At 40.0% G+C, this 27,510-nt stretch overlaps 1 protein-coding gene across 1 annotated transcript; it reads right to left on the bottom strand.

Annotated features, from left to right (window-relative positions):
- Window positions 1-787: 787 nt before the first annotated feature.
- PCSK1 (proprotein convertase subtilisin/kexin type 1) lies at window positions 788-27,510 on the bottom strand. Its single transcript, XM_086869773.1, has 14 exons — window positions 27,166-27,510; window positions 25,578-25,682; window positions 22,125-22,235; window positions 19,719-19,865; window positions 19,155-19,231; window positions 17,445-17,533; window positions 13,147-13,319; window positions 10,774-10,986; window positions 9,589-9,689; window positions 8,381-8,614; window positions 7,059-7,216; window positions 5,470-5,603; window positions 3,665-3,826; window positions 788-2,169 (listed from the first exon to the last, which is right to left on the bottom strand). The coding sequence occupies exons 1-14, from the start codon at window positions 27,346-27,348 to the stop codon at window positions 1,807-1,809; spliced, it is 2,250 nt and encodes a 749-aa protein (XP_086725899.1). The 5' UTR covers window positions 27,349-27,510; the 3' UTR covers window positions 788-1,806.

The raw sequence follows: 27,510 nt of genomic DNA, 5'->3' as shown, positions 1-27,510 counted from the left end.
ATGACTTCTCTTCCTAAGCAAATTTCTTAGTAGAGAGGGAGCAATTCAATACAAGAGACATTCAATAGTGGAATAGCCTTCAACTGTTGACTAGAAGAATATTAAAGAATCCTTAAAACTATCAAAAAGGCAGACTAAGCCCAAGACAGGCATAAAGCTACCACAAAGAATGTTTTTCTGAGTCTTACATTTGGTAAGATAATTTTCAAGGTTGTCTTTAGTCCTTTTTTTCCACAGAAGACTTAATAAGTTGCAGTAAATAGGTTAACCTTTGAATTACAGAATTTAGTGTGAAAACTTTTGAAACTTTTATTTGATCTGATGGATTATGAGCAAAATGTAAAATTCCTGTCTTAGAGACACTTGCATAATTTTAAGGAATAGACAGTGAAGAAGAATCCAATCAAATATTTCTAGAGAGTCTGCAAAACACATTTCAATAGTAGATAAGAGGAAGTAAAAAGCAGTCAGCACTTTTTTGTGTTTTCTTTAGCATTTCAATGACATAACTATCCCCTAGGAATCTTCATTTCCTTGTTCTAGATCCCCTACCTTTTCTGAGCATCCAGCATGGCTTTTTTTTTTTTTTAATTATTCAAAGCAAAACAATATATAAGTTTTAGTCTCTTTAAAGAGGTATGTGCGTAAAACTGCTAATGTTAGGGAGCTTCTCACCCTAGTTGCTTTCTGACAGCCACCTCTGCCTCAACCCATGCTCACCCTTCTCAAGGTATTTTGTTTTTTTGTTTTTTCAATCTCAGATAATTTTGCCTTGTCTTCCTAGATGTTTTGGGAATTTTACAGTCTGTGGATGGACTTTTCTGCAGCAGCTACCCCTTCTATCCCACTCAGCCTGACTACTTGTAGATCTCAGGAATCTGAGAATCTCAGAAAGGCAGCTGTACTACTTTGAAGACCGAACTCAGGCTCCACAGGTAGGAGGCTGGAGCTCAAAGCTCATATGATTGACACAAATAGATTAAGTACTCCATCAGGTGATTCACAACCAATTAAAAAGAAAGCCAAGTGCTCTGAAGTGAGACTCTGTCCTCATTAAACACATACAACCTAGAAAGACCAGGCTCATAATTCAGGCACTTCACCTGGTTAAGTTCCAGGCAGCTGGAGAGAATGCCATCCCATGGTCTGGGATGCCTCACTGTGGGCTCTTTTTTATTAGGGTGTGTTTCTGTCTGTAGTCTAAATTGTGAATAACTTCATCAGTGTTCACTGATGCCCCAGTCCAAACCCAGCCTCCCAGATGTTCCTTTACAGGAGAACAGAAGGGCAGGGGAGCATTGTTTGGAGAAGGAACAAAACACCTATGACAGAAGCAATACTGGTTGCAAGTATTAAATCAGAATAAATGACAAATATAACAAAGACTGCAATATTCATGACAAATCCATGGATGAGAATATATCCCCATAGCTTTGGCAGTTTGGTTCAAAACTGCTTGGTAATTCAGGTTTTGAATCCTACTGCATGCTTAAGTGAAGAGGGTGGAAGAATAAGTAATGTGAAAATTGTTTAAAATAGAGTACTAAGGTTTTCAGGGGAGTCCTATTGCATTTCATGCCTGAGGGGGCAAATCTATACTGCAGAAAGGTTTTGAAAAAAGATAATACTAAAAAGTGTAATTTTCCTTCCTTATCCCCTCACACCCGTTTTTTCTCTTCCTTGATATTTGTATTAAATATGAAGCAATCAAAGCAGCAATCACACAACTAGAGCATACACAGACTCTGGAAAAAAAACTACAGGTGGGGAGAACGAATATTTCCAACTCAGTGCCATACCCTACAGTTAATTTCCTTCATTTATGATATCAACCAATGCTTGCAGCAGTCTGTCATCTCTATGCTTGTAAGGTTTGGCATTGTAAAAAAGATCAACGTAGTCACTGTACAGACTTTCTTCTGAGCCTCTCAACTGGGAGGGCTTGTTCAATTTTTTGAGGGCTTGATAGAAGTGTTCAAATGGAATGTTTGACTTCTCGCTTGCAGTCTTGCTTGGCAGTTGCTTCTGATCCATCTGTCTGCTAAAAGCACTTTGCAGTAAATGCAGCATGGCCTCTGATGGGATTTTATCTTCTGCTTTGTCACTGCTGCTGCTGGTGTCTTCTGTGGCTTTGGGTTTTTCACTCAGGCTCTCCAGTGTGGTATGGTCCTAGAACACAGGTTAGCATGAGAAAAGGTCAGGTGTCAAAAAAAGACTGACTGGATTAAGGTTTGCTCTGGTTGGTTATCTCCATCTATACATGGGCAAATGTTACTTTTCCATTCAGGAGCCACTTGGGCATGTAGAAAACAAACAGACCATTATCAACCAAAGCAAACAATTGAATGGACTATACCATAAAAAATATAAAATCCCCCCCCATATCAGCAGTAATAAATTCAGATTCCACATTGGCAGGATACAACACGTCATTTTATACCAGTATTTATCCCAGACTTAAAAGATATTTCTGGCTGTGCCACAGGACACAGCACTCTAAATGAAGGAAACATATATGCAGTGGTGATGTCAGCTCTGATTGTGCCTTGTACTCTTAGAAAAATGACAGAACCAGTGTTTCCATGCAACCTTCTCTGTAGATGATTTCACCTGAGAAAAAGACAGTGAAGTAAGGCTAATCTGTGGTCATAGCACATATCTAGGAGACCTTGGAAGACCAATACTAAATAAAAGTTCACAGAGCAGTTGGTGAGAGGCTTGATCTTGTTTCAACATTAATATATTCCTGCAGAGCTTCCTCATTCAGTTTAGAACTGTATTTCTAACTCAGCACTCATTTTATCTTCACGTAATTTCTACCATGTCTGCCCATTTCCTCCTACAGCATCTGCAAATCTACATTTGCTTTCTTCCAGTTTATTTCCTTGCCTGTGGCTATCAGACCTGGTGACATTTATGTAATGGATTTAAAGACCACTATCACACCCACCTTTCATAACCTGTCTGAGGAAGGTTAAACTATCTGCGCTCTATTGCTGTCCTAATTACTTAATGGGGAGACAATTTGATGTGATGGGACTATTTTCTGAAGCTGTTGATGTAATCAAGCACTATGAAAATGTCCATTACTACCATCCTGTGCCATCCTGAAACCCAGGGTCACTCCGCCCTGCTATATTTTTAGAGCACTGTTATCTGTAGGGTAAACAGGGGGTGCTAATGGATCTGGCAGGAACAGATCCACTGAGCCAAACCTCTGAATCAGTGAATCCCTGACTTTTGTCAAGCCCTTTGTTCCTGAAACTCCTTCCAAACTCACTGGAAGCACTCCAGCAGGCAAAGTTCCTTTAGAATGTGACGTTCTCAGTAGAATTACATAAATTTAGTGTGTCTGTCAGAGGTGTCTTCCTCACTCCTTCCACCACTCAATTGCATTAGCCACAGAGTTCCGTGGTTTAGGACAAATTTCCTGTTATCATCCTAAACCCCTTACATTTTGAAATTTGAAAACAGACACTAATAAACACATCAGTTGACATGGGCAAAATTTCAGTATACACTCAAAAACAGTCAGGGGTTAGATGAAATGAATACAAAATTAATATGCATCTTCTTACAAGGCCAAAAAAAAAAAAAAAAACCCAAACAAACATTTCCTTATAAACTGAAAAATGTGTAAGGAATAAATGCAATGTAACTCTACCTCTACAAGATCTGTCATCTTCTCCACTCCTCTTCTGTCGTTCTGCACAGCATTGTAGGATGTATACACACGTGGCTGCTTCATGTGTTCAGGCTGGGTAGCAGTGCCGTGCAAAATCAATTTCCAGCTTACAATCCTTCCCTCATTTTGTATTCGTCTGGACTGAAAAACAAGCGTGGCATCAGAATAGGTTCTCAGGACATAAAGGATCAAAACAGACACTTGAATGCAGAGTACACAGAAGCGACCAAATCAAATTATCCGGCTTTCAATACCTACCTATAGAGTATGATTCATAAGCACAAAGCCCCCAGATATAGTGGAGACAGAGTATATTAGAACGTGGGATTTAACACAATAGCTTAACCACTCAAAATATTCACATTTTGATGTAACATAATTATTAATTCATCTTGTAATCATAAATGGAATTTTGTCATGGAACAAAATGCTAGAAGTTACTGAAGTAGTATTTTGCATTATTAGAATTTGTTCACTAGGCCATTCCTTGGTAGTTTCCTTATAAAAGATATCATTGGAAATGATAAGGTGAAATATTATTATTTTCTATTATGTGGTGCACAACAGCAATCTGAAATATAGGGCGTGGAAGTAAACAGCAGATGTTTATTTATAAGTTTTGGTAGCAGAATTTCAGAAGCAGAAAGTGAAAGAGACAAGTACAAAAAACAGAAAAACCTGTAAGGTGAGGAAAGAGTGTATTAAGCCTTGAGGGCAAAAATCTTGCTTTATTGTAAGCTTCAGGAAGCTCTCACTTGAAAGGAGAGCTAATTTACAAACAAAATGCTCTTTCAGCTTTGTTCCACAAAAAATGCATTCAAAGATCAGGATATCTGTAACCATGGGGTTATCTATCAGCCTGCAGTATTAACACTGGTGATAGAAATGTCTATTCCTGGTGCCTTGTCCATCTGCTCATCTCTTGGCAATGCCCTCATGTTTACAATTTGAGGCCAATAGGGGCTGAAGGCTCAGTGTCTAACAGGAAGCTTTCAATTTTTGGCAAGATCTGACCCCTAAGGACAAGCTTATTAACAGACAACTTCAATGAGATGAGTGAGCTTGATCACTCTCTCTTTGAAGAGAATTATTTTTCAGTTGCCTACCAAGTAGCTTAATTCTGGTGTCTTGCTGTTGTAATCCATATTCCCATGTGGATTTAGTAAACTGATTTATTTCATATCTGTAGGCAACTTGGCTTTAATCCTCAAATATTATATCTTGTTATATATTTATAACTTGTTACATAATCCTTAAATCTTATACCTTGTTCAACACTAGATACTCTCAGAAAGAAACTAGGGAAATGTATTCATCAGAATAGGTCACTGAGATCCCCAAAAAAATCATTAATTCAAAAGGTTTTCAGTTAATGAAAACTGTGTACATGGACCAGGAGAAGACTAGATCCATGCTGTGTTCTTTCCTGCAGAAAAGAATTTCCAGTTAACCATATGTTAATTTGTTTTCATATTTCAACCCAAGAATCACAAAAAACTTTATTAAATTATTAATTTTGATGGCATGTGTCTGAAAAACACAGGCATGAAATTTTTTTGACAAGTACCTGTCAGTGAAACGAGAATGGCACTTTGCATTTAGGTAAAGAACAAGGAAGTCTGACCCTACCTTTTTTCTTTAATCTTTAACCCAGCTGGATATCTTAAATAACCCCTCATTTAGCTTGCTTAATGAGCATTACCCAACGTGCTTTGTAGTTATGAGTGATCATTTCATCTGTGTTAGTTCCCCAACACAGCTAGTTAGCATGCAGGCATACTCACCATATCAGTAATACTTAAAACCCAGGTGCCTGCTGGATTTTCCCCCCAGGTGTGGACAGACATGAAGTCCCAGTTCTTGAAGCCATTGGGAGATTTGTCTCTCTCTCTCTCAGCCAGTAAGACAGTGCTGGTCCCTGTGTGGGTGCAAGATCAACACTGATTGTCCATGCACTGCCTGTTCCTACTTTCCACATTTGTCAGCTTGCACACTGCCTAGAGCAGAGGTGACCTGGAAAATACACTCTTCAGCAGTGGCTCCTTTAGCAGTGGCTCTTGTAATTATTTTTACAGCAGTGCTTAGGAGTGCATGAGCTGTCAGGTCACACCAAGAAGGTACATCTTGTTCAGTGTTCTATCTCTGGCACAAAAGGTAGTGAATGCACATAAAAGAGGCATAAGGAGAAGATGTCAGGCACAGCCAGTCTTTCCCACTGATGAGCTGTTCAAGAAACTTCTGAAACAGAAGTTTCGATGGTAAACCAGCTCATGCAGAACCCACAGTTTTATCTGATTTCATCACTGGTTTGGGGTTTCTTGGTGAGTGGATGAGTATTGTTACAGCTTGGTCCTCCAACAGGGTGAAAAAAAGCATTTGCATTGCTATTATTACAAAAATGCTGCAGCTCACAAAGCATTTCTACAGCAAAAGCGGTTCTACTGCACAGGAGGAAATTTGTTTGGCTTGTTTACATATAAGGAAAAAAGCAAGGGAGCAACTTTTACATTATGAGGAGCAGTGAAGCCCCAAGGAGCCTTGTCACAATTTATGAATATATTTAAAGGTAACAACATAAATATAGAAAAGGAATGACAAACATTTGCTACTAATGTTTTGCAGGAAAGTAGAAGAGTAACAAGAAACAAGGGAAAAACAGTTTCATCATGAAAACAAAATGATAGTGCAGTAGAGGCAGCAGTACTTGATGATTGCTACCTAGAAACAGAAAAATTAGATAAGCCTTATATTTAAATTCATATATGAAAGCTTGTCTTTTTTTTTTCATATTAATGCCAGTTGATCTAACAGACTTTACTCTTAGTTGTTTATAATATTTCTTTTCTTTTCCTTTTTTTTTTTATATTTTTGTCTTATTGTGTTGTTTCAGGGCATTGTCCAGACAGCTTGCCATATTCTAGCTCATTTAGTACATTTGTACTAAGGTGCAAAAACACTACTTTTTTTTTTAATACACCAATGGGGAGATGCATGAAATGAAACCTAAGGAATCAGATACCCTCAGTTTTCCATTAGTCTGCTAAATCACAGGAACTCTGATAAGAATTATTGATCTATAATTCGTTGTCTGCCAGGAGACCTGAGGTTTCATAGGTCCAGTTCCCGCTGTGAAAACATTCTGTGCTCTTATTTTCTGAAGTATGATTTTCAAATCTCCTTTCACAAAAATAATCCAGAACCCGGGGGAGGTTGAAGAGGGGTCTCTAGAGCTCCCTGGATGATTTATCCTCAGTGGATTTGTCCAATGATATATTTAACTCTCTTTAACCACTGAAAACCACATTTTTTTTTCATTAAAGTAAATGCTGCACACCACAGCAACACAAGCAAAATGTGCCTTTTTGTCCCATACCTGATGGAGAAACCAGAGTGACATGAAGATCACCTCTACGGGAATATTCAATCGTTGCCTCGAGCTGCACGTGCTCCAGAGATGCAATGGAGTTCCCTTGACCCTCGCAGGCTTTTGTGGGAATTTCAATGATGACTTCTTCATTTGCTCTTAATAATCTGTCAAAATTGAGGTAGTTCTTTAATTACCCACGGGAACTTTTGATTCTGGGTCATGAAGTGTAAATGACACGTTTAACAGCCATTTCAGAGTGATGAGAAAGGAGGAGTCAGTGCCAGCTCAACAAATAAAGGCGATGTCTAAGTGTTCATGCTCTGCACAGAGAGACACCCTGCATAGCTTTCTCTTCACAGTTCCCATTACTTCCAAACAGAATGGGTATCCAAATCTCCACATAAATAATTCTAAACTCAGGATCATGGGACCTTTGTTCTCATCATATAACACACAGGACTGCAATAAAAATACATAATGAGCAAATATGGCATACATCAGTAATGGGTCAACATTCCTTGAAAAAGACAGAGTCCATAAAAACAATTTGATGGTAATATAGCTTAACTAATAAGATTACCAAGCAGTGACTCTCCAAAGCACTGCAATATATTTCTGCAGACAGATCTTTGTTGCATTTACATGGTATAATTTCAGCCTTTGAAACAGATCTTTTTTCCTCGATAAAAAAACCATGAGAACATGTGGAGACAGAAAGAGTCTAGATATCCTTATTGATTAACCAGCTCAGTGACTAATGATAATTAATCTGTCTGTTCAGGCTCATTGTGCTGTTGGCACGTGGCTGATAAGACTTTTCAGTGAGCTTTTGAGACACTTGTGTTTCATAAGAGAAATGCAACAGACATGACTAAAGCTCAATATATCACCTTGATTTCAACATATACAAGCCTGTCACATGAGAAGAATTGCTTAGACCCATTACAGACGTTTTATTTTTTAAAAGTCTTTGTAAGACGTCAGTATCTTTTTAGCTGTCTTCTAATGGCTGTCTAAAAATTCACAGCCTTGCTGATTTAGCTCAGCTTCACAGTATCATCTTTTCATACATTGTCTGCACAAGCAGAAATAATAGTCTTAATCTTTGTTAAGACTTCCTTCTAGTAATTTCCATCAGTCTTACAATAAAAAAAAAACAAACCAAGAAGCAAATGCTGCTTGTCTGCTTCTGGGGAATAGAGTCTGGCAAATCTAAATGAATAAAAAGAAGTCCCTTATTCTCATTCAGAGTAATCTGTGAAGAATATGACCCTTCAGGCTTTATTACAACAGACACCAACTTGGTAACTGGTAATGCAAATCCTTACCTGGGCTCAAAGCTCTTGTCTTTGACAATACACTCTCTCTTTTCTGGTACACTTTTCCATCTCTTGGGATCAGCTAAATCCACCAAGGCATTGGCGTTGAGTAGCCCAAACCCAAATCGACTGTTGACCATCAGTCCTGCTCCATTTTTTTTCCATCCTGGATTTCCAGCCAGTGGATCATATTCTGAGGTCCACACTACCAAGTGCTGCATATCCCTCCACGTTAGGTCTGGGCTGTTTGGAAAATGTTCCTGGTTAAATGTTTCAGGGCTATCTATAATTTTTCTATCAATTGTTAGACTGAAACAGAACATGCTTTGAGTGTATATGGCATCCCAGTGTTTTATAATACACAGCCTGTTGCACTTGTCCTTGGCAGACAAGACTTCTGTGTCCATGAAGAACAGGTGTCTAGCAAGAGTAGAGCCCAATCCTCCGAAACAATTCAGGCATTTAAAGTTAGCTAGTGATACTAGAATTTCCCATCCATCTTTTTAAGGACCTGGATTTCTGAAAACTGGTGTTTGGTTTCATCTGTGACTCACTCTACCCTTTAAAATATTTAAGTGTCTTGGCTCATGTCACCAAAGGTGTGTTCAGTGGAAAATGGAGCTGAATCTACACCATACAAGTGTTGAACTATGCACTACTGTCTAAAGTGTTTTCTGTGAAAAAAGTCACTGTCCTTCCCTTTCTTAGCTTCCCCAAGGTCTAAACTCTGACTACCTGCCCTACAGGGTCCAAACCTGGCTGCTTCCTACCTGCTCTGAAAGAAAAGCTTCAGCACCTTCCCTTTTATGTCTCATCACTGGCAGAAATTCTTCTGTAAATTGGCTGAGGTTAGTTTAGGGTTGTGCAGCCTATTGTTAGGCAGGACCTATTAGGGTCCTGCAGCCTATTGTCTTCAAATCATTCTCCTGAATCCATGTACACCCTCACTTTTAGATGCATCTGACCGGAAATCAGTAAATGCTGTTGCCAGTACATAAAATATTCCTGTCATCATGATTTACTCACATTCGTTCTGCTTTGCTAGGGAAGTGTTGGGGCAAATAGCTGCTTATTTTTAGCCATCAGCCTGACCAAGTCTGACTGACAAAAAGTGGTGCTGCATTGTGAGGTAGTGCCTCTTAAAACAGGCATTTTGGGGAAGGCGGTGGGGGTGGTTGAGAGAGAGGAGTTTCAAAGGTGATGCTGTGACAACTTACTTGGCTTCCAGTGCCAGAGCAAAAATTCCTGCTGCCAGAGGTGCAGATGCAGAGGTCCCCGTGTGAGTTTCTGTACATTCATTGTGAAGATCAACGCTTGTCTGACAGAAAATAAAACAAAAACAAACAAACAAACTCATAAATAAAGAGTTGTACGTACAGTCGTATCCATACTCACAAACGTAACTATGCATCCCTTACTTGATGCGTATTAATACACTCCTCACCAGCAGAAAAAGTGATGAGTGTTTAAATCTGTTCATATTTCAATCTACTCTTTTTGCTTCAACTATAATTTTAGTATCAAAATGTTTCGTGTTGGAACAAAATATTCCCACATTGAATATCTTATTTCAGTCTAAGGTTTCACAATAAGTGTTTCAGGCTTACTGGTGAATCATGAAAACAGATCATTGTGTTGGGCCTAGAACATTCAAAATTACTGCTTACTAGGAAATTACTCATAGGATTAGTATTGGTGTTCTGCTCCGTCTTCAGCAGAACTATAATTTTCAATGAATAAACACAAAACTCATCAGCCCATGTATCTCGACTACAAAGAGAAGCCACTTAATAAGGACTGATCTCCAGGCTAACTTGGAATGACACTGTTTTAATCCCCATCATATTGTAAAATTAGCATCTACCAGGGCTGGAGAGAAATCACAGGTGTTTCAGCATTATTGTGCCACAGCAATTTTCTTCAGCACAATTAAGAAAAGCACACCGGCTGGTATGTCTGCTTGCTGAGGGTTTGGAGACGTTGTTCCTGTCTCTGTCTTAAAAAAGGTAATGGCAAGGTATGGCAGAGGCCCCAACATCACAGGTTTCCATTTTACTCTGAATCTCTCTTCGTTTGCCGTTTGTGAAGAATAGTACCATATCAAACAGTGCAGGGACCACTTTCATACACAAACAGTGCTCACAAACCACAGACAAATTCAGCATGCTTATTGAACTGCATTGACACAACGATTTTGTTTAACCATTGCTTTAAGGTAGAGGAATACAGGAATACAATCACTTTTTGGATTACAAATCCCTTAAAGTTTCCAGTCAAAAGCACTAAACACATAATACATAACATAAAACAGGCACTCAAAGCCAAGCATTTAAGAGGTTCCATTTATTATTTGCATATATCATACCTTTTTATTTATTCTGAAACTGGTAAAAGCAACTTACAATTCTTTGGTCAGTATAATCCCCGCTGCTGTATGCTGTGGCCAGAGTTGAAGAGCACTTCTCTGCATACCAGGGAGAAAGCCCTTGCTGAGAAGCACTGCTAATGGAGATGGTGTAGATGCTATCAGTGTAACCATCACAGTCACAGTTGTCACCCTGACGACCTCCGTTCCCTGAAGCCCACACGAAAATGGAGCCTTTTCCGTTTCGGCCCTAAGGAAAAAAATAAAAAAAGGAAATTAATGGTTAAAAAAGAGATTTCAGATCTCACAATGTATCCTTAACAACTCCTTTCCCCAAAAAGCCTAAATGAGCAAACATAGAAGAGGTGCAATTTCCATAAGCACTGTAGAAGACAGAGACAGAATAAATCATCTGTTTTCGATGTGCCACTGCTCACCCTACAGCACAACTCTTAATCTCACTGGCTGAGGTTTAGTGTTCCAGATACAGCAGCTTTCCTCGGGTTTTCAGGTTAAAAACAGTCTGTATTGTCAGTGTCCAATAGTAAATTTTTCCACATGCTGCTGTTTGATACTCACCATTTCTAGAAAAAATGCCTTTAAAAAAAAAAAAAAGGCAAGTTTAGTGGGGTTTATTTAATTTTCCTTTCCTGTACTCACGGAGGTATGGGTTAGGAGTATGAACAAGGGACACACTGAATACCCTTCCTTCCCTCACAGATCTGTGGATCAGCATCACCAGCCTCCAGACATAACCATGTAAAATATCACAGCTATCACAGCAGAAACATGTATTACTATCCAGTCTTAACCTCTACTAGTTCTTCAGAGGAAAGAAATATGTTTCGTCTGACAAGCAAAATTTCATGTGTTGTTCATTATTAATATCTGTGCACATATATGTTCATTATTAATATATGCACATTTAATATTCCACAGCAGTTGGAATGCAATTTTTTTTTTCTCATTCCATTTAGGTGAGATTTGAAGTTATTTATGCAAATGCTAAGATATTTTCACTTAAAACATTAAAAAGTTAAAAGCAAAGAGAAATAAGATGTACCCTGTGATACGAGTTCTAAATTTGAAAAGAAAAACCACATCAACTGAGGAAAGTTATACAGTGTATTTGAGAACAAAGGCTGCAGTCCAGAAAAGCACTGGTGTACCCCAACATCTGATCTGATTTCACTTAGAGTGATGAAAACAATTCCTTGTTTCTTCAGGTTAAACCTGTGCTTCACCCAAGCAGCAGTGGGAGATCCAGGGATCAGAGCTGTTGTCAATCCCAACACTGGCTGACTTTAAGCAGAATGGAGACCAGACAGACCTTTGCAAAAGGAATCCTTGAATCCTGAGAGGCAAATGGGTAAATTTGTTCCCTATTATAAATAAAACAAGCTGCAAAAAAAATTGCATTCTCCACCAAAGAACCTGCTTTTTTCAGAGTAAGACCAATGAAAATTTGTTGTCTAATTTTCACCTTTAATTCTCCCTCTGCTCTTGCTACCTGCCTATGGACATATAACCTGTTACAAACTCTCTTCTCTCAGTCTCCATTATTCCCTCAGAGTATCTTTGTCAGCTATCAGCATTTGAATTGTTTTCTCCTTTTCTCCTCTACCTACTGATGTTAATTGCCCTTTATCCAAAATTGTCTATTTGCTTGTCCTTCAGGCTAGTTCTCTCTTCTCCCCTCTATGATTCAGTTGTTCTCTCTTTATTAGTACCTGTCCATCTTTAGATATCTTTTCACCTCACTGGCAAGAGCAAGAGTAGTTTACTAATAAATTCATGGCAGCTCTCAGTTTGCACCCTATTTATCATCCAAACAGCCCCAAAGAGTGTAACAAGGAAAAAAGAAACCTGCAAAAATATTGCTCCCAGTACTCTTCATCATGCATTTGTACTATTTTCATTTTAATTGGATCATGACATGCACCAATTTAAAAATTAATGCAATTAGCACAGTACAAGCTCATCCACAGGGTGCTAAAATGCATCACTACTTCGCACAGAAAAATATTCATGGAGCAGGAATTTTGTATTAAATTTTATGGTCTTTTAGTGCAGAAATCCAATTACTGTTCAATGTAAAACAAGCAGCAGAGAAGGCTGGGTGTAGGGTGAGACAAAGGCAGCAAAATTAAGGATGTAAAAAAACCCCAGCTTATCCGTGGAGATTAGCAGCTATAAACCAGTTTAGAAAGCCCTAATGGTGTTTTCTCAAAAGTCCATTCTGGCTGGAAATTTCTCTCACCTGTACTATTAAAATATATCATGTCCATTCAAATATATTTGAGCAAAGACAGCACAAACCTTTTACAATTTTTTCTCTGGTATCAACCATTTTAAAATTCTCTTCTCTGCCAAATTTTTTGCTTTTTTTTTTCCCCCTGAAGTATCATACCTGGTTTATCCCATACTCAAAAGCCTTCTGTGCCAATCTTCCAGGTCCCTCCACAGTTTTACCATCATCATTAGGGCCCCAGCTTGCACTGTAGATATCCACATGTTCTGGATTGAAACCGATTGAACTGGCCTCAATAGCATCGGTGACTATTCCGTCCAGCATTCGTATACCTTCACAGGAAAAAAAAAAAAAAAGAAAAAGAATCAGACTGTATTTACTTTCTGTTCCCTCCTCCCTGTCTTTGTTAACTGGTTTTGATGTTTCCAGTAAAATTAAGCCATAAATACTGCAACCACAGCCAACTGCTGTTCATGTAAGCAATATTGAGGATAGCTCCTGTCAGTGTAAAAAAGTACAGTTAGATTTTATCTGAAAAGCTCAGTGTTTCTCTACAAATATAAAAAAACCAAAACATCAAAATCTTGTTAGCCTCCTATTTATTTCTTTCACTACTTCAGAGACCCAAGAAGATGATGTCTTGCTTACTGTTCCTGGCTTTTCTTATTGCATTCTCTTTCTTCTCTGTCTTCTCTCTTACATCTGCAACAAAGACTCCTCAAGCTGCTAAAAATGCCACTGAAATTAAATAGGTTTTACCAACATTACTTTTATCTTCAAGAGTTCTAAGAGTTTGAGTTCAAAGGCGTAGTTCTGAATGTTCTGACCAAAGCACTTGGCCCCCACATTAAAGGTTTTGCTGTCTCTGTGACGCTGCAATTTCACCAGCTCTTCAGTCTCCACCACAGGAAAAAAAGTCTCAGTGTTTTTCCACTGCCATATTTTGGGGTTTTTCTACTGTGAGCAATCCAGAGATATTCTTCTCATTTACAATTTATTAGGACCTGCATGATCTAATCTTTTTCAGAGAGAGCCTGAGCTCAGTGGTACTTAAAATTCAGGTGCAGACTGTGGTTCATCTGCATTGGATCCTTTGCTGAGCAAAGCCACAGCTCTGCAGTGGGGCTGCTGCCACTGTCCAGTGCTGGAAGACAGCAGAAAATGCAGAACTCTGGCAAAATCCCCACTGTGGTATGGTGCTAACAGCACCAGCAGCAATATAAGAGCCACAGCAGTCAGGATTCAGCCTGTGTTTACAAGCAATAAAAATGTCTGGGTTCCTTTGGATTTGGCAGGTTAGTGCTACAGCAGCTGCACCATTGCTGGCAGTTGGTCAGTTATGAGGACTCGTTCTTTAGTATTTTCCACAAAAGAGGGATTTTGCCAAAGCACAGCAGGCAAAATGTAGTAATTCAATTAAAAAAAAAAGTCCAAAAATATCCCAAAATACCCAACAACATAAAACCTCTAACCTTACCCTTGCAGCTCTGTGTTTTTTTCTTTTTTTTTTTTTTTTAAGCTATTAAGCAGGGGAAAAACGACTGCAAGCATCATTCTTTTCCCAAATGGCTGACCTCTTAATACTCCTAATACTTCAGAGATAAAGCTGAGCTTTATTATTTCATATTCATTAGTGCTAAAATAAGACAAAGGAGTTAATCCTCTCTACCACAGTGATACAGCTGCTCCACTATCACTCCCAAAGCTGGGAAAAGCACCTGTGCCTCAGGTACTAAATACAGCACTTACCCAGGGTTGTCTTAAACTGAGAATGGTTTGATAACTCTTTTTTCTACTGTCTCAGAATTGCCAGATTCTCTCATGCCAGCAAAGACCTGCCCCAGGTGAGAGCTTGCAACACAGGAGATAGTGGGAATGCAAGGAGTAATGTGCTGATACTTCCCACAGAAAAAGACAAGTTTGCAGATAAATAATGTAATAAGGAAAAAAATCCAAACAAACCAAGAACAGTGATCCACAGTGATGAAAATTGTTCAAGGGAAAAAAAAAGCACTGCCTTGGATTCCTGATCATCAGAAACCCTGATTGTTCAAGTCAGGTCAGGGATTCGATGACTGCAGTGATATTCCCTTCAGCAGATTCCAATTATGTCCTCTTGCATAGACTCTTTTCTATTCTTGCTCCCACCATCAGTCCCACAAAATCAAAAGCGGGCAAAGCCCAAGGTAATTTCGGATGCACATATATGTATCTGCCTGGCAGAAAGCTTTTTTTAGCAACACATCACTGTGCACAAATTCTCAGCCCAGTCCTTTGTAAAATGGAGCTTCTAAACCATTTAATTACCATGGCAGCACCATGGAAATATCATAACACTGTGGTACAGTCAGGTATGCATGAAAATACACGTGCCCTGCTTTATACCAGGGGTGAGCAATACACATTTCTCAGCCCTACAAAGGCCAAGAGGTGAATGTTAAAGGGCACTGCAAAGGTGTCACTTTGAAAACTGGAATTAAGAGTGTTTTTTGCTTCACACAGTGCACAGAGAAGCCCATGGTACCCACAGCCACAAAGTAATGGAGAAGTTAGTCAGTATTTCACGATAGGGCCAGGCATTGATGTTACTGGAGAGAAGATTCAGGACTGCTAAACTCAGTACTTTCCCAGAAAACAAAAAACAACAAAAAATAATGGAACGTTTTGTTTTAACCCCCAAGGCAAAGTTAAACCAACTTGTGATGCTGAAAGTTGGAGAACAAGGTATTCCAGATTAGGTCAGGTTTTCTTTCCCTAAAGCAGATATTGACTATCAGAGAGAAGGTCCACCTACAGGACCACTGGATTTATCCAGTCTGGCAACTGCTACAAGCAAATAGCCACTTAAGGAAGTCATCCTGAACTAATGTCAAGTAGAAGTGTGCAATGTGTCATTTCATGGATTTAAAAATAAATAAAATAAAAAAGAAAAAGGAGGAAAAACAGCCTCTGGAGAAATGAATCCTGTAGAGCTCAGATCATCAAAAAAAATCTCCCAGTGTGTAGCCACTCCAAATTTATCTGAATCTTTTGGAGACTTCTCTTATCTTCCTCTGCTCTTTGAACATATTTTTCTTCCACCCCTATCTTATTCAGTCTGGTCACATCTAACAGCTTACAATTTCTTTCAATTCTTTCAATTTCTTTATTTTCCATTCTTCCTCCTCCCCCACCCAAGTGTATGCTACTTGCTGGGTTATGTGGATTGCTGGACTGCTTTTCCTACTGTTATTTCCCTTTTCTAAACAAATCATCCCACACAGATCTGTAGTTTGCATATGCAAATGAGCACAGATCCTATGCAAATAGCTGTGGAAAAACCTCCTCCGTAGATGCAAGAGCCTTAAAATATGGGCACAGTGGGAGTTCAGACATCTTTGCAGCTTCATCCATTTTGCCTTCCTTTGAAAATCTGATGTCTTCATGTTATGAGTGAGATATTTTATTTAAACAGATCATGACAGCATAATGCATCATGGCAAAGGCAAACTGCAAGCCTGACATCCATGACAGCTCAGTGGAGTAACTGGGATCCGACAAAACACCACGGTGAAATGGTGGGAATGAGAGCTATGGGAGTCAATTGCCACTCATCATCCCATTGTTTAAAAGGAAAGAGAGGGAATAATGAAAAAAGTGGGACTGTAAAAATAACTTCCTCTGAGCTAAGTACCATTTGCAACTGATACTTGCATCATGATTGTTTCATAAACAACCAACAGATTGAGTCATCGATTAAAAAACAAAACAACGATATTGATTGATGGGCAAAAAAGACTCTACTTGTTTTCAAATTTAACATATGGTTACTAGACACTAGAGAAGGAAGTTGTTGAAACAAAAAGGACAGTTGTTTGCATAACTTGACTGACATGACCTTTCAAATGTGATTGTGTAAAAGGGAACAATATGCTGCAATTATGGATGGGTAAAATTTCGTGTACTCCTACTTTCACTCTACTACACTCTCCTCTCTTGGTTAAGCAATAGGACTAAGTAATTAGTCCTTCATTCCTTAAAAGATGTCTTAACTCTAGGTAAATGAGAAGTTGTTGCTATTATTTTTGTTGATATTGTTAATATTTTTATTGTTGTTAATATTATTAACATTATAATAACTAGTTTTATTACGATTATCATAATCATCATCATCCCTGCCTATATTGTTGCTGCTGTTGTTATATATTCTATCTATCTATCTATCTATCTATCTATCTATCTATCTATCTATCTATCTATTCATGACCAAATTCCAGACTTTATTAAAGAAATCCTGTCATATACAGGCATCACTCAGCACTGTTGCCAGACAGGATTTTGAAACTTATAATACTGCAAGATAAATGTTTTCTGAGAATGACCAATCATTCATATTTCAGATTAATGGTATCTGGCAACACTCAACATCTATCTCATTTCCATTCATATTAGACATCTACTTATTTTTATTTCCTTACCTCCAACCCTGGAGTTGTAGGCTACTCCAACTCCACATTTTCTGTTGTTGGCTTGCATGGCAATTTCTCCTGCACACCGCGTCCCATGCCTGAATAAATACAGCAAGAATAAAGAACACATCATAACAGCATTGCTGTTTATTATACAGAAAGACTCGTCAAGGACCTTGATTTGTTTGAATTCTTCCTTTCAATAGATGAAATGCAGCTATTGAAAAGCTTTTGAGTTGTAGCTACATGATACAAAAATACTTATTTCACCTAAACTTCATTAAATATAATTTTGCCTATTTAATGCTCAAAGGAACATTTTAATGAGATGATAAATACTTCTCTTAATCTCACTGTAGATACCAGTATTTTTGTACAGTCAAAAAGTGGCATAAAATTATGGGGCTAAGAAGTTGTCTTCAGACAGAAATATGATACAAATATTTTTTAATCAGACGTTTAGAAACTTTTTTTCTAAATGATTGCATTTATTTAGGATTCCAGAAAGTGAGCCCTCAAAGTATCCTCATTGCTATTTTTTTCTTGTAACAAAAGATTTTCTATGCAATTATTTTTATTTTTTTTTCCCCAACAGGTGATTCTAATTCCTCAATACAGAAAGCTTTCCTATAAGTCTCAAGGTAAGAGTGTTCTATTATGTAATGCTACAGCTTGTTATTCAATGACATGCTTCAGCGCTTCTGGGCTGAATTCCATTTACTTATTAATAAAGATTAGAGGCAATACAGGTAGATTTAAGAGATAATGACATCATAACAAGAGGATAATGGCTTCTTTCTCTAAAATAACACTGTAACAAAGTAAAAATGCCATTTTTCTAATGTCTTTCTCATGGGTTTTTTTATCCTCTGACTGATTTTTCTTTTTTTCCCTCCTACAATGATTTGTGTTGTAAATGCTTCTGTACTGTCTGATAGGAAACAGGGGACCAATGCATCAGTTTCTTGCTATCTGTACTGAGTAGTGGCATCCTAATTTGTTTTAAAAATTGACTATTTTGTGTACCAGCTTCTAAGGAGGTCCCTCCTCTTTCTTATGGACAAAATCCATATCTGGGCTATGATGGATGTGCCCAGGTCTAACAGACACATCAAGAGACTTTTTTTTTTTTTAATTCCCAGTGCAAAGAAGAGAATTGATGTAAAAATACACTTTGGGAGGTATCTTTCCAGAAACACACAGAGACACATGAATAGATCATTCCCTTCATCTTGCAGAAACACATCAGCCCTTACATGTACAAGGACATGAAGAAATTCAGGACATCATAGGGAGATTACAGTTATGAAATGCTTCATCTGGGAATTTTCAGTGCTTATGCCAATGCTATATGAGAATGCTCTTGCAAACTGGAATACAGGAGGCTCCTTCTGAATTTCCAACAACGCTTCTTAGCGTTGAGGCCAACTGAGCACCACCACAGGTTTTCCTGGGAGGTTGTGGCCTCTCCCTCCTTGAAAGTATTCAAAAGCCATCCTCATCATCCTGGGAAGCAGACTTTAAAGCTCCTCCTTGTGCAGATGACCTCCAGAAGTCCCTTCCAAGCTCAGCCATCCAGTGATTCTGTTACACAAACTTTTTCTCTTATAAAATAATTGCCAGAGGGGACATACACAGAAATTTCTCCACTTGTATCTTCTAACACAGAAACTAACAGTGTTAGTTTTGTTCTCTTCTGACAATTATGAACCTACTCACTTGTTTTCATTTGTTGGGTCATATCTAGGAAAAGGATCATGATCATTGTCATTGAAATCATAACTTGCCTTTGGGTCCTACATGTGAAAAAAGAAAAGCAGAATTAATTCAGGCAACTAGGAAAGACATTTCTAACAAAGAAATGTCAACAACTAGGAAAGAAATTGCTAACAAAATGGGTTCTAGAGTCTGTATTTATTTACTTGATATGCCTCATATAGGCAGCAATCAAGCTGGTAGAATCTGATGGCCATTAACAATTCCATAATTTTTTCATGGAGCTTTAATAATTTAACATTAAACCACTACATACAAACGTGTCTGGGAACTAAATCTACTGAAGGAAAAACAAAACAACAAAATATCCACCCTGCTACCATTGCTAAGTGACATTCAGCTTCCTGTGACACAGACCAGGTTTCAAACCATGCCTAAGGCAAATATTTCAGTCTCTGTACTGCAGGAGCTGACTTACAGAATACACAAGGAGCTGGGGAAGAGTGTCTGTTTATCAAATTTACATCTGATTAATATATTCTATAGCATTCTAATGCTCAAACTTACATAGTTAGCATAGATGTCAGTGTGATTCCACTCCAGTCCATCGTCTAGGACTGTGATGACAACTCCCTTGCCTGTAAATCCTTTCTGCCACACAGGAATAACGTGGAGATCTAGTTTGGGCAGGGAAGGAGTAATTCTTGTATCTTGCTGTGGGACAGAGGGGGTTAAAAATATATCAACATTTTATCTATTTCTACTAAACAGGTCCAAAGTCATATTTTAAAGATGCTGTGAACAATCTCAGCTTTAACTTCTGTATTTTGCTCAAATTTTGTGAACACAAAACAAAAATGAGTTCCATCAAACACTTGCGGCACTGAAAGGTTTACCCCACTGCCTGAATATCCCTGAAGACAACTTCTGAACAAAAAACATCTTGTGTTTTTGGTAAGCAGGCAGCAGAAACTGAAGGGAGTGGTGGGGATGCACCGATGGACCTTGGAACACTGGGTTAATAATCAGACCTGCCAATGTTTGTTCTTTCCATTTGATGAGGAGCCAAGACAGTGCCTGCAGTGCAGTGAGCTGGATTTCCTCCAAGTGTATTTCCTCCTTGGTTGTTAAAGTTAGCCAGAGCAAAATAATTAATGGGTAAAACAATTAAGGTAGTTGTTTGGTTGGGAACAACTGTGTTGAATCACAATTTTCTCTTTACTACCCTCATTGCTGTTCCTCTGGTAAATCAGCTGGAAGTATGAATCATGTATAGCCTTCCCTTCTGCAGCAAGTTTTTTGAAGAGTATCTCTTAAATGGGTCATTTTCCCCCTATAATACTGAATGATCAGTACATACATCTAATTTAGAAAACATGCTTGCAGCCCCCATAAAAGCACAGATGCAAAAAGAAGCACTTTCTTTCTGTTTCTCTGTGCACAATTACATTAGCTGACAGCAGGTTTGTTTATGTCTATGTTTCCAAAGAGATGCTGCAAAAAATACAAAGCTTAGGAAAATAAATTTGCTTTAAGGATGAAACTTCTTTAATTTTTTTGCTCTCTATACCTGACTGCTTCCATTTAGGAAATTATTTGAGATTTCAGGCTTCGTTCTCTTGAATCCATATAAAAATATTTTTTCCTGGTGATGTGTGGAGGTACACTGGAGCTAAAATTGTTGCCATCAAATCATAAAAATAAGGTAATAGTCAGTTATTCACTGAAAGGCAAAAAACATATTTTGGAAGAAAATCTCTAACACATTTATACATTTAATCAGAAAAATTCAATGTGCATTGCGAGCAAGTTAAATAGCATAGTTTTTTTTCTCATGTGTGAAAACTAGAGGGAAAAGTAGTGAAAACCATAAATAGGTAGAAAAAGGAACTACATCTCTGGGACAGAAGAACATTGCCAGGTTTTGGTTTGGTTTTTTTCCCCCAGACTGTTTTTATGAATCCTGCATGTGTCTGTATATTTGTCTAATACAGACATCTTGGAAATATCTTGCTTCTTTGGATACAGACAAGGAAGCAAAGAAACATTCTGCTTCAAAGAAAAGCTGAATTCTTACAGATAACAATATTTTTCTGTTTGAAAAACTCTGCAGGAATCTTCATGGAAATATCTTGTGCTACGTGGTTGATAATTTACCTTCCTTAGCTGAAATGAAGGAAAGCAGCCTAGAGTTTGGTATGATTTCTCTAGGATGAACTCAGGAAAAGTATTTCCAGCCACTCAGGCCCCATTTGTGCTTGACCTTTCTCTTTGATTTGTTATACCTGCCTTTAATCCCATCCCTAGTCTGAGTGAAAGCAATGAATCCTAAACTGAAGGTACATCTAGATGCATAACAGAAACACAGGCTCTTGGAAGAAACAATGTAAAATCTAAATAATCAATTGTATTTCTCAATTGGCACATGCAGACAGAAACAGTGGAGCCCTGCAAATATTTTTTCCTGAGGTTTTGAGCATGTGAGTGAGCTTTAGAGACTCTCTCATATGTAAATCCTAGTCCAGGTGGTTGAAGGTGCTTGTCACTTGCATGCTATTTTCATCTGGTGTATATATTCTGCACTACCAATTTTAATAAAGAAATACATGGCCGGCTTCAGATATGGTAATGGACTTCTTACACAAAAAGAGCAAATATTTTAAAATCGTCATTAAAGTGGATTTTACCAGTTATGAATTTGTGAAATCGCACCCCCCCCCCCCCCCCCCCCCCCCCAGTACTAAACAGCAGCTGAATTGGTATCTAGAATCTTTGTTGAAGCAACATTCCACAGAAGAGAGAAGGTTTCCTGAAAATGTTATGCACAGAATTCACTCATTTTTACAGCAGACACTGTAAAACGAAAGGGAATCTTCATTTATTCCCTTCAGTGCAATCACTCTGATACTGATAAAACAATGCAGCTGATGGCACAACCACCTTCCCCAGCTCCACAAGGCAATGAAGTCTTACCAGATACCACTGCTGATTCCACATGGGGTCGTTGAAAAGACTTTCTGCTGAGTCTCTCACTGAGGCACGCTTGGTTCGTTTTTTCTCATACTGCTGCTCTGCCCATGACACCTACAATTATTTGTAAAAATATGACAAGTCAACCTCTTTAATTTGTGTCTTTCTCAACCTAGAGTATAAAGGTATGACCTAGAGTATAAGTATTTCGTCACACAGAGAAATTTTGGTGCCTGAAGCAAAATAAGGAACATTTGGTAGAGAAAAGAGGATTATTTAAACTGTAGTACAGTGAGATTTAGGGAGGAGAACTTGGTGAAATCAAAATACTGTAGAATCAATTAACAGAAAATCATTAATTACACATTAACAAAAAACTCCTGTGAGTGACACAAGGCAGGTTTTCACATTGAGTAAAACCATGTAGTATGGCTAGAAGGTCATATAAGCAATGGTGCTTACTGAAACAAGGAAAACCACAGCCTGCTTCTTCCTGCTACTTATCTTTTGTTAACTCTCTATTGGGAGTGAAAAGGAAGGAAGAAATATTATATCTGGCTTCAGTCTAGCAATCATATCCATGCTGTTATTCACAGACCAGCTGGACCCCCAAATCTCCTTCCTAGCAGTGTTTTGAAGAGTGGTCAATTAGCAAGCAATGAATATTAGACTAACTTCATCACTGGCATAATTCCACTTAAGGCAACTAGAAGCCAAAATGCTTCAGCATGCTTTGATAAAGCTTCAAACGAGCCTTTGTGCACAGACACAGCAGTCTCTAAGGCATTAGGCTGTATTTTAAGTGTGTATCACCCTTGAATGTATTACTGAACCCAGTTCAAATGAAATCCTGATGATGATGCCTCTCTCTGTGCTGTGTGCCCCTTTTGGAAAGGGAATAAAACATTATCCATAGTTGATCCTTGTATGGTCACTTTGATGCAGATATGGTTGGTCCTTTTCATCCCAGATTCCAGGCAGGAAAAGCAAACTCAGGTTTGGTAAGATTGCCAAGGTCCTGTGACAAGCCTCACATGCAGGATGCTTTGGATCTAATCTTTTGCTTTCAAGCTGTGAATAGATTCCTTTCCTTTTATCTACTGTGATTGAACAGCTTTGTGATCCTGACATCTATCATCACGTATGGGATAATAATGACTCAGAAGTTATGATTAAAATGAATGATTTGATTAAAATGCAATTTTCTAATGAAAGCCTAATGAAAATTCACTACAAGAACATAAAGCCTTTAAAATGGTAGCTGCATTAGGCATGTTTGCGATTCTCTTTGCTATGTATTTAGTCCTAAAGCCGCTACAAACCTTGGTCGTAGAAGATGAATATACCCATAAAAGCATAGGTATTTTAAACTATCCTTCATATCTCAGGCCATACATACTTGTGCACACGTTGGAACAATTACCTCTATCTCTCTTCCCTCCCCACAGCAAAGCTTGACCTCTTCACCACCCAACAGTAATTAGCAATTGAAAACTTCCATGCTTGTTATTTTTTTTTTTTCATGGTGAGCAAGTGCACTGAAGGGAAATGAGCTGAAACTCCCAAGCACATATGTCAGGCAAACCAGCCAAATGTTTGTCACTCGGCAGCTGGATGAGGTTCCAGCCATCCATCTCCAGCAAAAGCTAAAGGCCCCATGCCAGATCTCCAATCACTGATACATAAAGCAGTAAAAAACCATCTCAACTCAAGTTTACTTGCAAGAAAGTAGATTTGGAAACTAGTGCAAATACTAGAAGAAGTTAGGTAACCAGATAATTATATCACTTTAATGTATTCACAGCCTTTATCTGTTTTACAACAAACTCTATAAGAAGCAGATAAATATTCAGATTAGAGCCAAGTTTTACCACAGCTTCCACACGTAACATACCGTGAAATTCATGAAAGTGTTATACAAACAAAAACAGGATTCCCTTTTCTCTCCCTTTTTAAAGGTTGAATCTAAATCTTTTTAACTAGGCTGCTGCTGAACAAGAGCAGCTCTTTAGAGCAAAGGTCCCTGTGAAACTAAACAGTGTTGCATGATTGCTTTGTGTTTATACACTTACATAATGCATAATTACATCTCATTTATTCACAGACTTAATTTGCATACTGGATGGTAAATAAAATGGAAATTGGAGTAAATTTAGCAAATCACCTGCAGCACTTTGAGTCTAAGAATGCAAGGATGCAATGATGTCTGGTAGCAACACAATACAATCACTTCCATTCTGCTAGAGTTTTAGAATGTGATGTGTTGAACACTCTCATTCTTCTCCACATATCAGATTAATTTGATGCAGTAAGCCCAAAAAAAAAGAGACTGCACCCAAAACTCTGATCCTGAACATCATACTGCAATGTATGACATCTTGTCATCTTATGTAGGCATAATTAGATAATTAAATTTGAACTAGTTTAGACTGAATCTGCAGGTTTGAACATTCCCAAGTTAGGATTATTTCAACTTTAACTGTTAAACCAGCTCATGTTTGCAAGGAAATAGATGATACTATACAGTTTTAAAATAAAACAGGCAAAACAAACACTCTGTCTTGCCACACAGAATATTTCCTCCTAGCTGACATTTGCATCTAAAACCTCCAGATAGAAGATTACTCATTCTGAAGTGAATTGTCCTTATATGATAATTTGCTCATTTTGACAACTAGGTTACTTCATGGTTTGGACAGCTCATATTGTCACAATGATTGCTGCAACAATGTTGATCTTAAAATCAAATGTTGTTGTTGTGACATTTCCCAGAAAACAGTTTGTAAGAGAGGCTGACAGCTTTCTGGTCTGCTCTTTAAATTTGTCATGCACCCCAGTTTTTCATTGTGCTTACACAGAGAAGTGCTGCTCTCTGAAATAAAGCCAGACAAACAAGGAGTCTGCCTCACCAGTGGGTCGTACCTTGGCTCCCCAGTTTGTCTGTTCTCTGATTGCAGTGGCATATCATTGTAACAGAAGACTGCAACTCTGGAATGTTTGATGGATCCTTTGAGAAGGGATTTTAGCTTGTTGTAGAAGCCAATCCAGCAGAACCTCAGCCCTTTTTTCCTACTTCTTTTTTTTTTTTTACTTAATATTCAGTCACTTTAAATCAAACCTAATTCAGATGGTAATTGCACAGACGTGGCCTTAGATTTTTACTTTGAATCCAGCCCCTTGGTTCCCTGCTCACATTTTCATCAGTGGCACATCAACATCTGAAATTCTGGTGCTGCATATTCTAAATCTTAATTTGGAAACTCTTGTGAAAATATGTGGTAAGGGAGGGTCAGATTCTGCCTGTGAATGACAGAATAGTTAAGTATTATTCAGCACAAGTATAGCTGAATATATTAGACTTGCAAAATGAGGAAGGCCTGCCTGTGACCTCCTTACAAAGCTGGCGGTAAGGAGGCAGAATTAAAAAAAAAAAAAAAAAAAAAAATTAACACTTACCCGCTCATCATCAGAAAGTCTCTTAGTGATATGGATAGCACTTCTTCGGGACCGTCTTGGGTGAGTCTTATGTCTGAATAAGTAGTGGTTTTTCAGGGATCCAATCTGTAAAACACAGGCATGCTTTAATTATTAGGAGGTATCTCCCCACTGTGAACAAGTACCAACAATAAAAACATGAAAGAATTCACATTGCCTGAAAGACAAAAGAGAAAGAAACTAGCCTCTAGATATTTTAATCCAAACAAGGAAGCACTCTTCAAGTAACAAATGCTTCTCTCAGCCTGTGTGCTGCTGAAGGAAGCTGGAGGAGTAATTTCATTTGGGCTACTCAAGTGCAGTCATTACTGCTACAGTACCCAAGTTACACAGCACCTGTACTAGTGACCACTGCACTCATGGACACACCTTGGCACGGACACATTTCAGTGGGCAGGTCGTGCACACTCTGCACAGATAAAACAGAAGTTTTATCTGCTTTTCCCGGGTTTCAGCTGGGCAGGTGTGAAAAGCTTTGTGCAGCTTCAGAAACCTCACTGCGGGGCTGGGTTGCACAGGCACCCACTGTAGCAGCATTTTCACTCACTCAGCAGCCAGCCACCCGGCAAGCCAGGTGCACCCCGCTGACTTTGGGCACCCCGCTCCCCTAAGGATGGGCCCTTTGGCAGCTCTGGGGGCAAATGTACTGGCTGCAAAAGCAGAAGGACTAAACCCTCAGAGGTGGGATCACACCTATGGGTTTGGGAGTGCGGGGAACAAGCCGTGCCCTAACGAGGGGATGGGCAGGCGGACAGAGGACAGCACGGAGGGGAGCTGACCGCGACGCCGACCACGGGGCCGGGCCGGGGGCAGCAGGGTCCCAGCGCTGGGGGACACCGTGCCCGGCACAGGACCCTCTCCGGGAGGTGAGATGAAGCTGCTCCCTCACGGCGGTTACTCATCCCTGACAACGCTGACGTCACGGCATCCCAAAAAAGCGCCCGAGGGATGGCTGGAGAGAAGCCCCGCGATGGCGATGGAGCCGGCAGGGAGGGAGGCGGCGTGGGGCCGCAGCCGGGACCACCCGCACCCCCCTCCTGCTGCCCGGAGTGCCGGGAGAGAGCCGGGAGCTCTGCCCGGTCCCCTGTGGCACAGCGCGGTGCCCGGCCGGTCGCCTCGGGGAGAGCGGGGAGCCCTGCCTGACTCTGTCCGGTTTTAGGAAGAGCAGCTGCCCTTCCTGGACGCCTTCAGGGAGAGCCGGACCCCCCGCCCGACCCTGCCCAGCCCCGCCAAGGAGAACGGGAGCGCCCTGCCCGTTCCCGTCAAGGAGAGCCCGAGGTCCCCGCCCTGTCCCCTGGGGAAGAGCCGAGTCTCCCTGCCCCGTTCCCTCTGAAAGAGCCGTCCCTGGCCGGGCGCCAGGAGAGGACCCGGACCCTGGCAGGCTGCGGTGTGGACCGGGAGCTGTAAACTCCCCCGAGCCCCGCGGGCGGCAGCCGGGCACAAGTTTGAGGGAGAAGGGACGGAAGGAGCCCCGCGGGGTGGGGAAGGAGCCCCGTCGCGAAGCATCCCGCGGGATGCACGGCAGCGGCTGTCCCCCTCCCGCCCGTACCTGCCCCACCAGGTCGTAGTCCAGCTCGTCCGCAATAGCTCTGGCAGCGTCGGGGCCGGCCGGGATCTCCGCTGCCCACTCGTTGAGGAAGAGCCTTCCGGCGCTGCCTCCTCGGGGCAGGGACCAGGCTGCCAGGAGTACGGCCAGGGCCGCGCACCGTCCGGCCCAGCGCCGCCCGGCCATGGCCTCGGGACGCGGGAGGGATGCGGGCGGGATGCGGGCGGGATGCGGGCGGGATGCGGGCGGGATGCGGGCGGGATGCGGCGCCGCGTTGCTACGCGATAGCGCGGAGCGGAGCCCTCCCTGCCTGCCTGCCTGCCGGCGCGGCTGCCCGAGGCTCACAGA

This window comes from Cyanistes caeruleus, chromosome Z (assembly GCF_971803275.1).
Source record: "Cyanistes caeruleus chromosome Z, bCyaCae1.hap1.1, whole genome shotgun sequence".
In the NCBI taxonomy this organism is placed as follows: domain Eukaryota; kingdom Metazoa; phylum Chordata; class Aves; order Passeriformes; family Paridae; genus Cyanistes; species Cyanistes caeruleus.
This window is presented reverse-complemented; position numbering and strand designations above follow the sequence as displayed.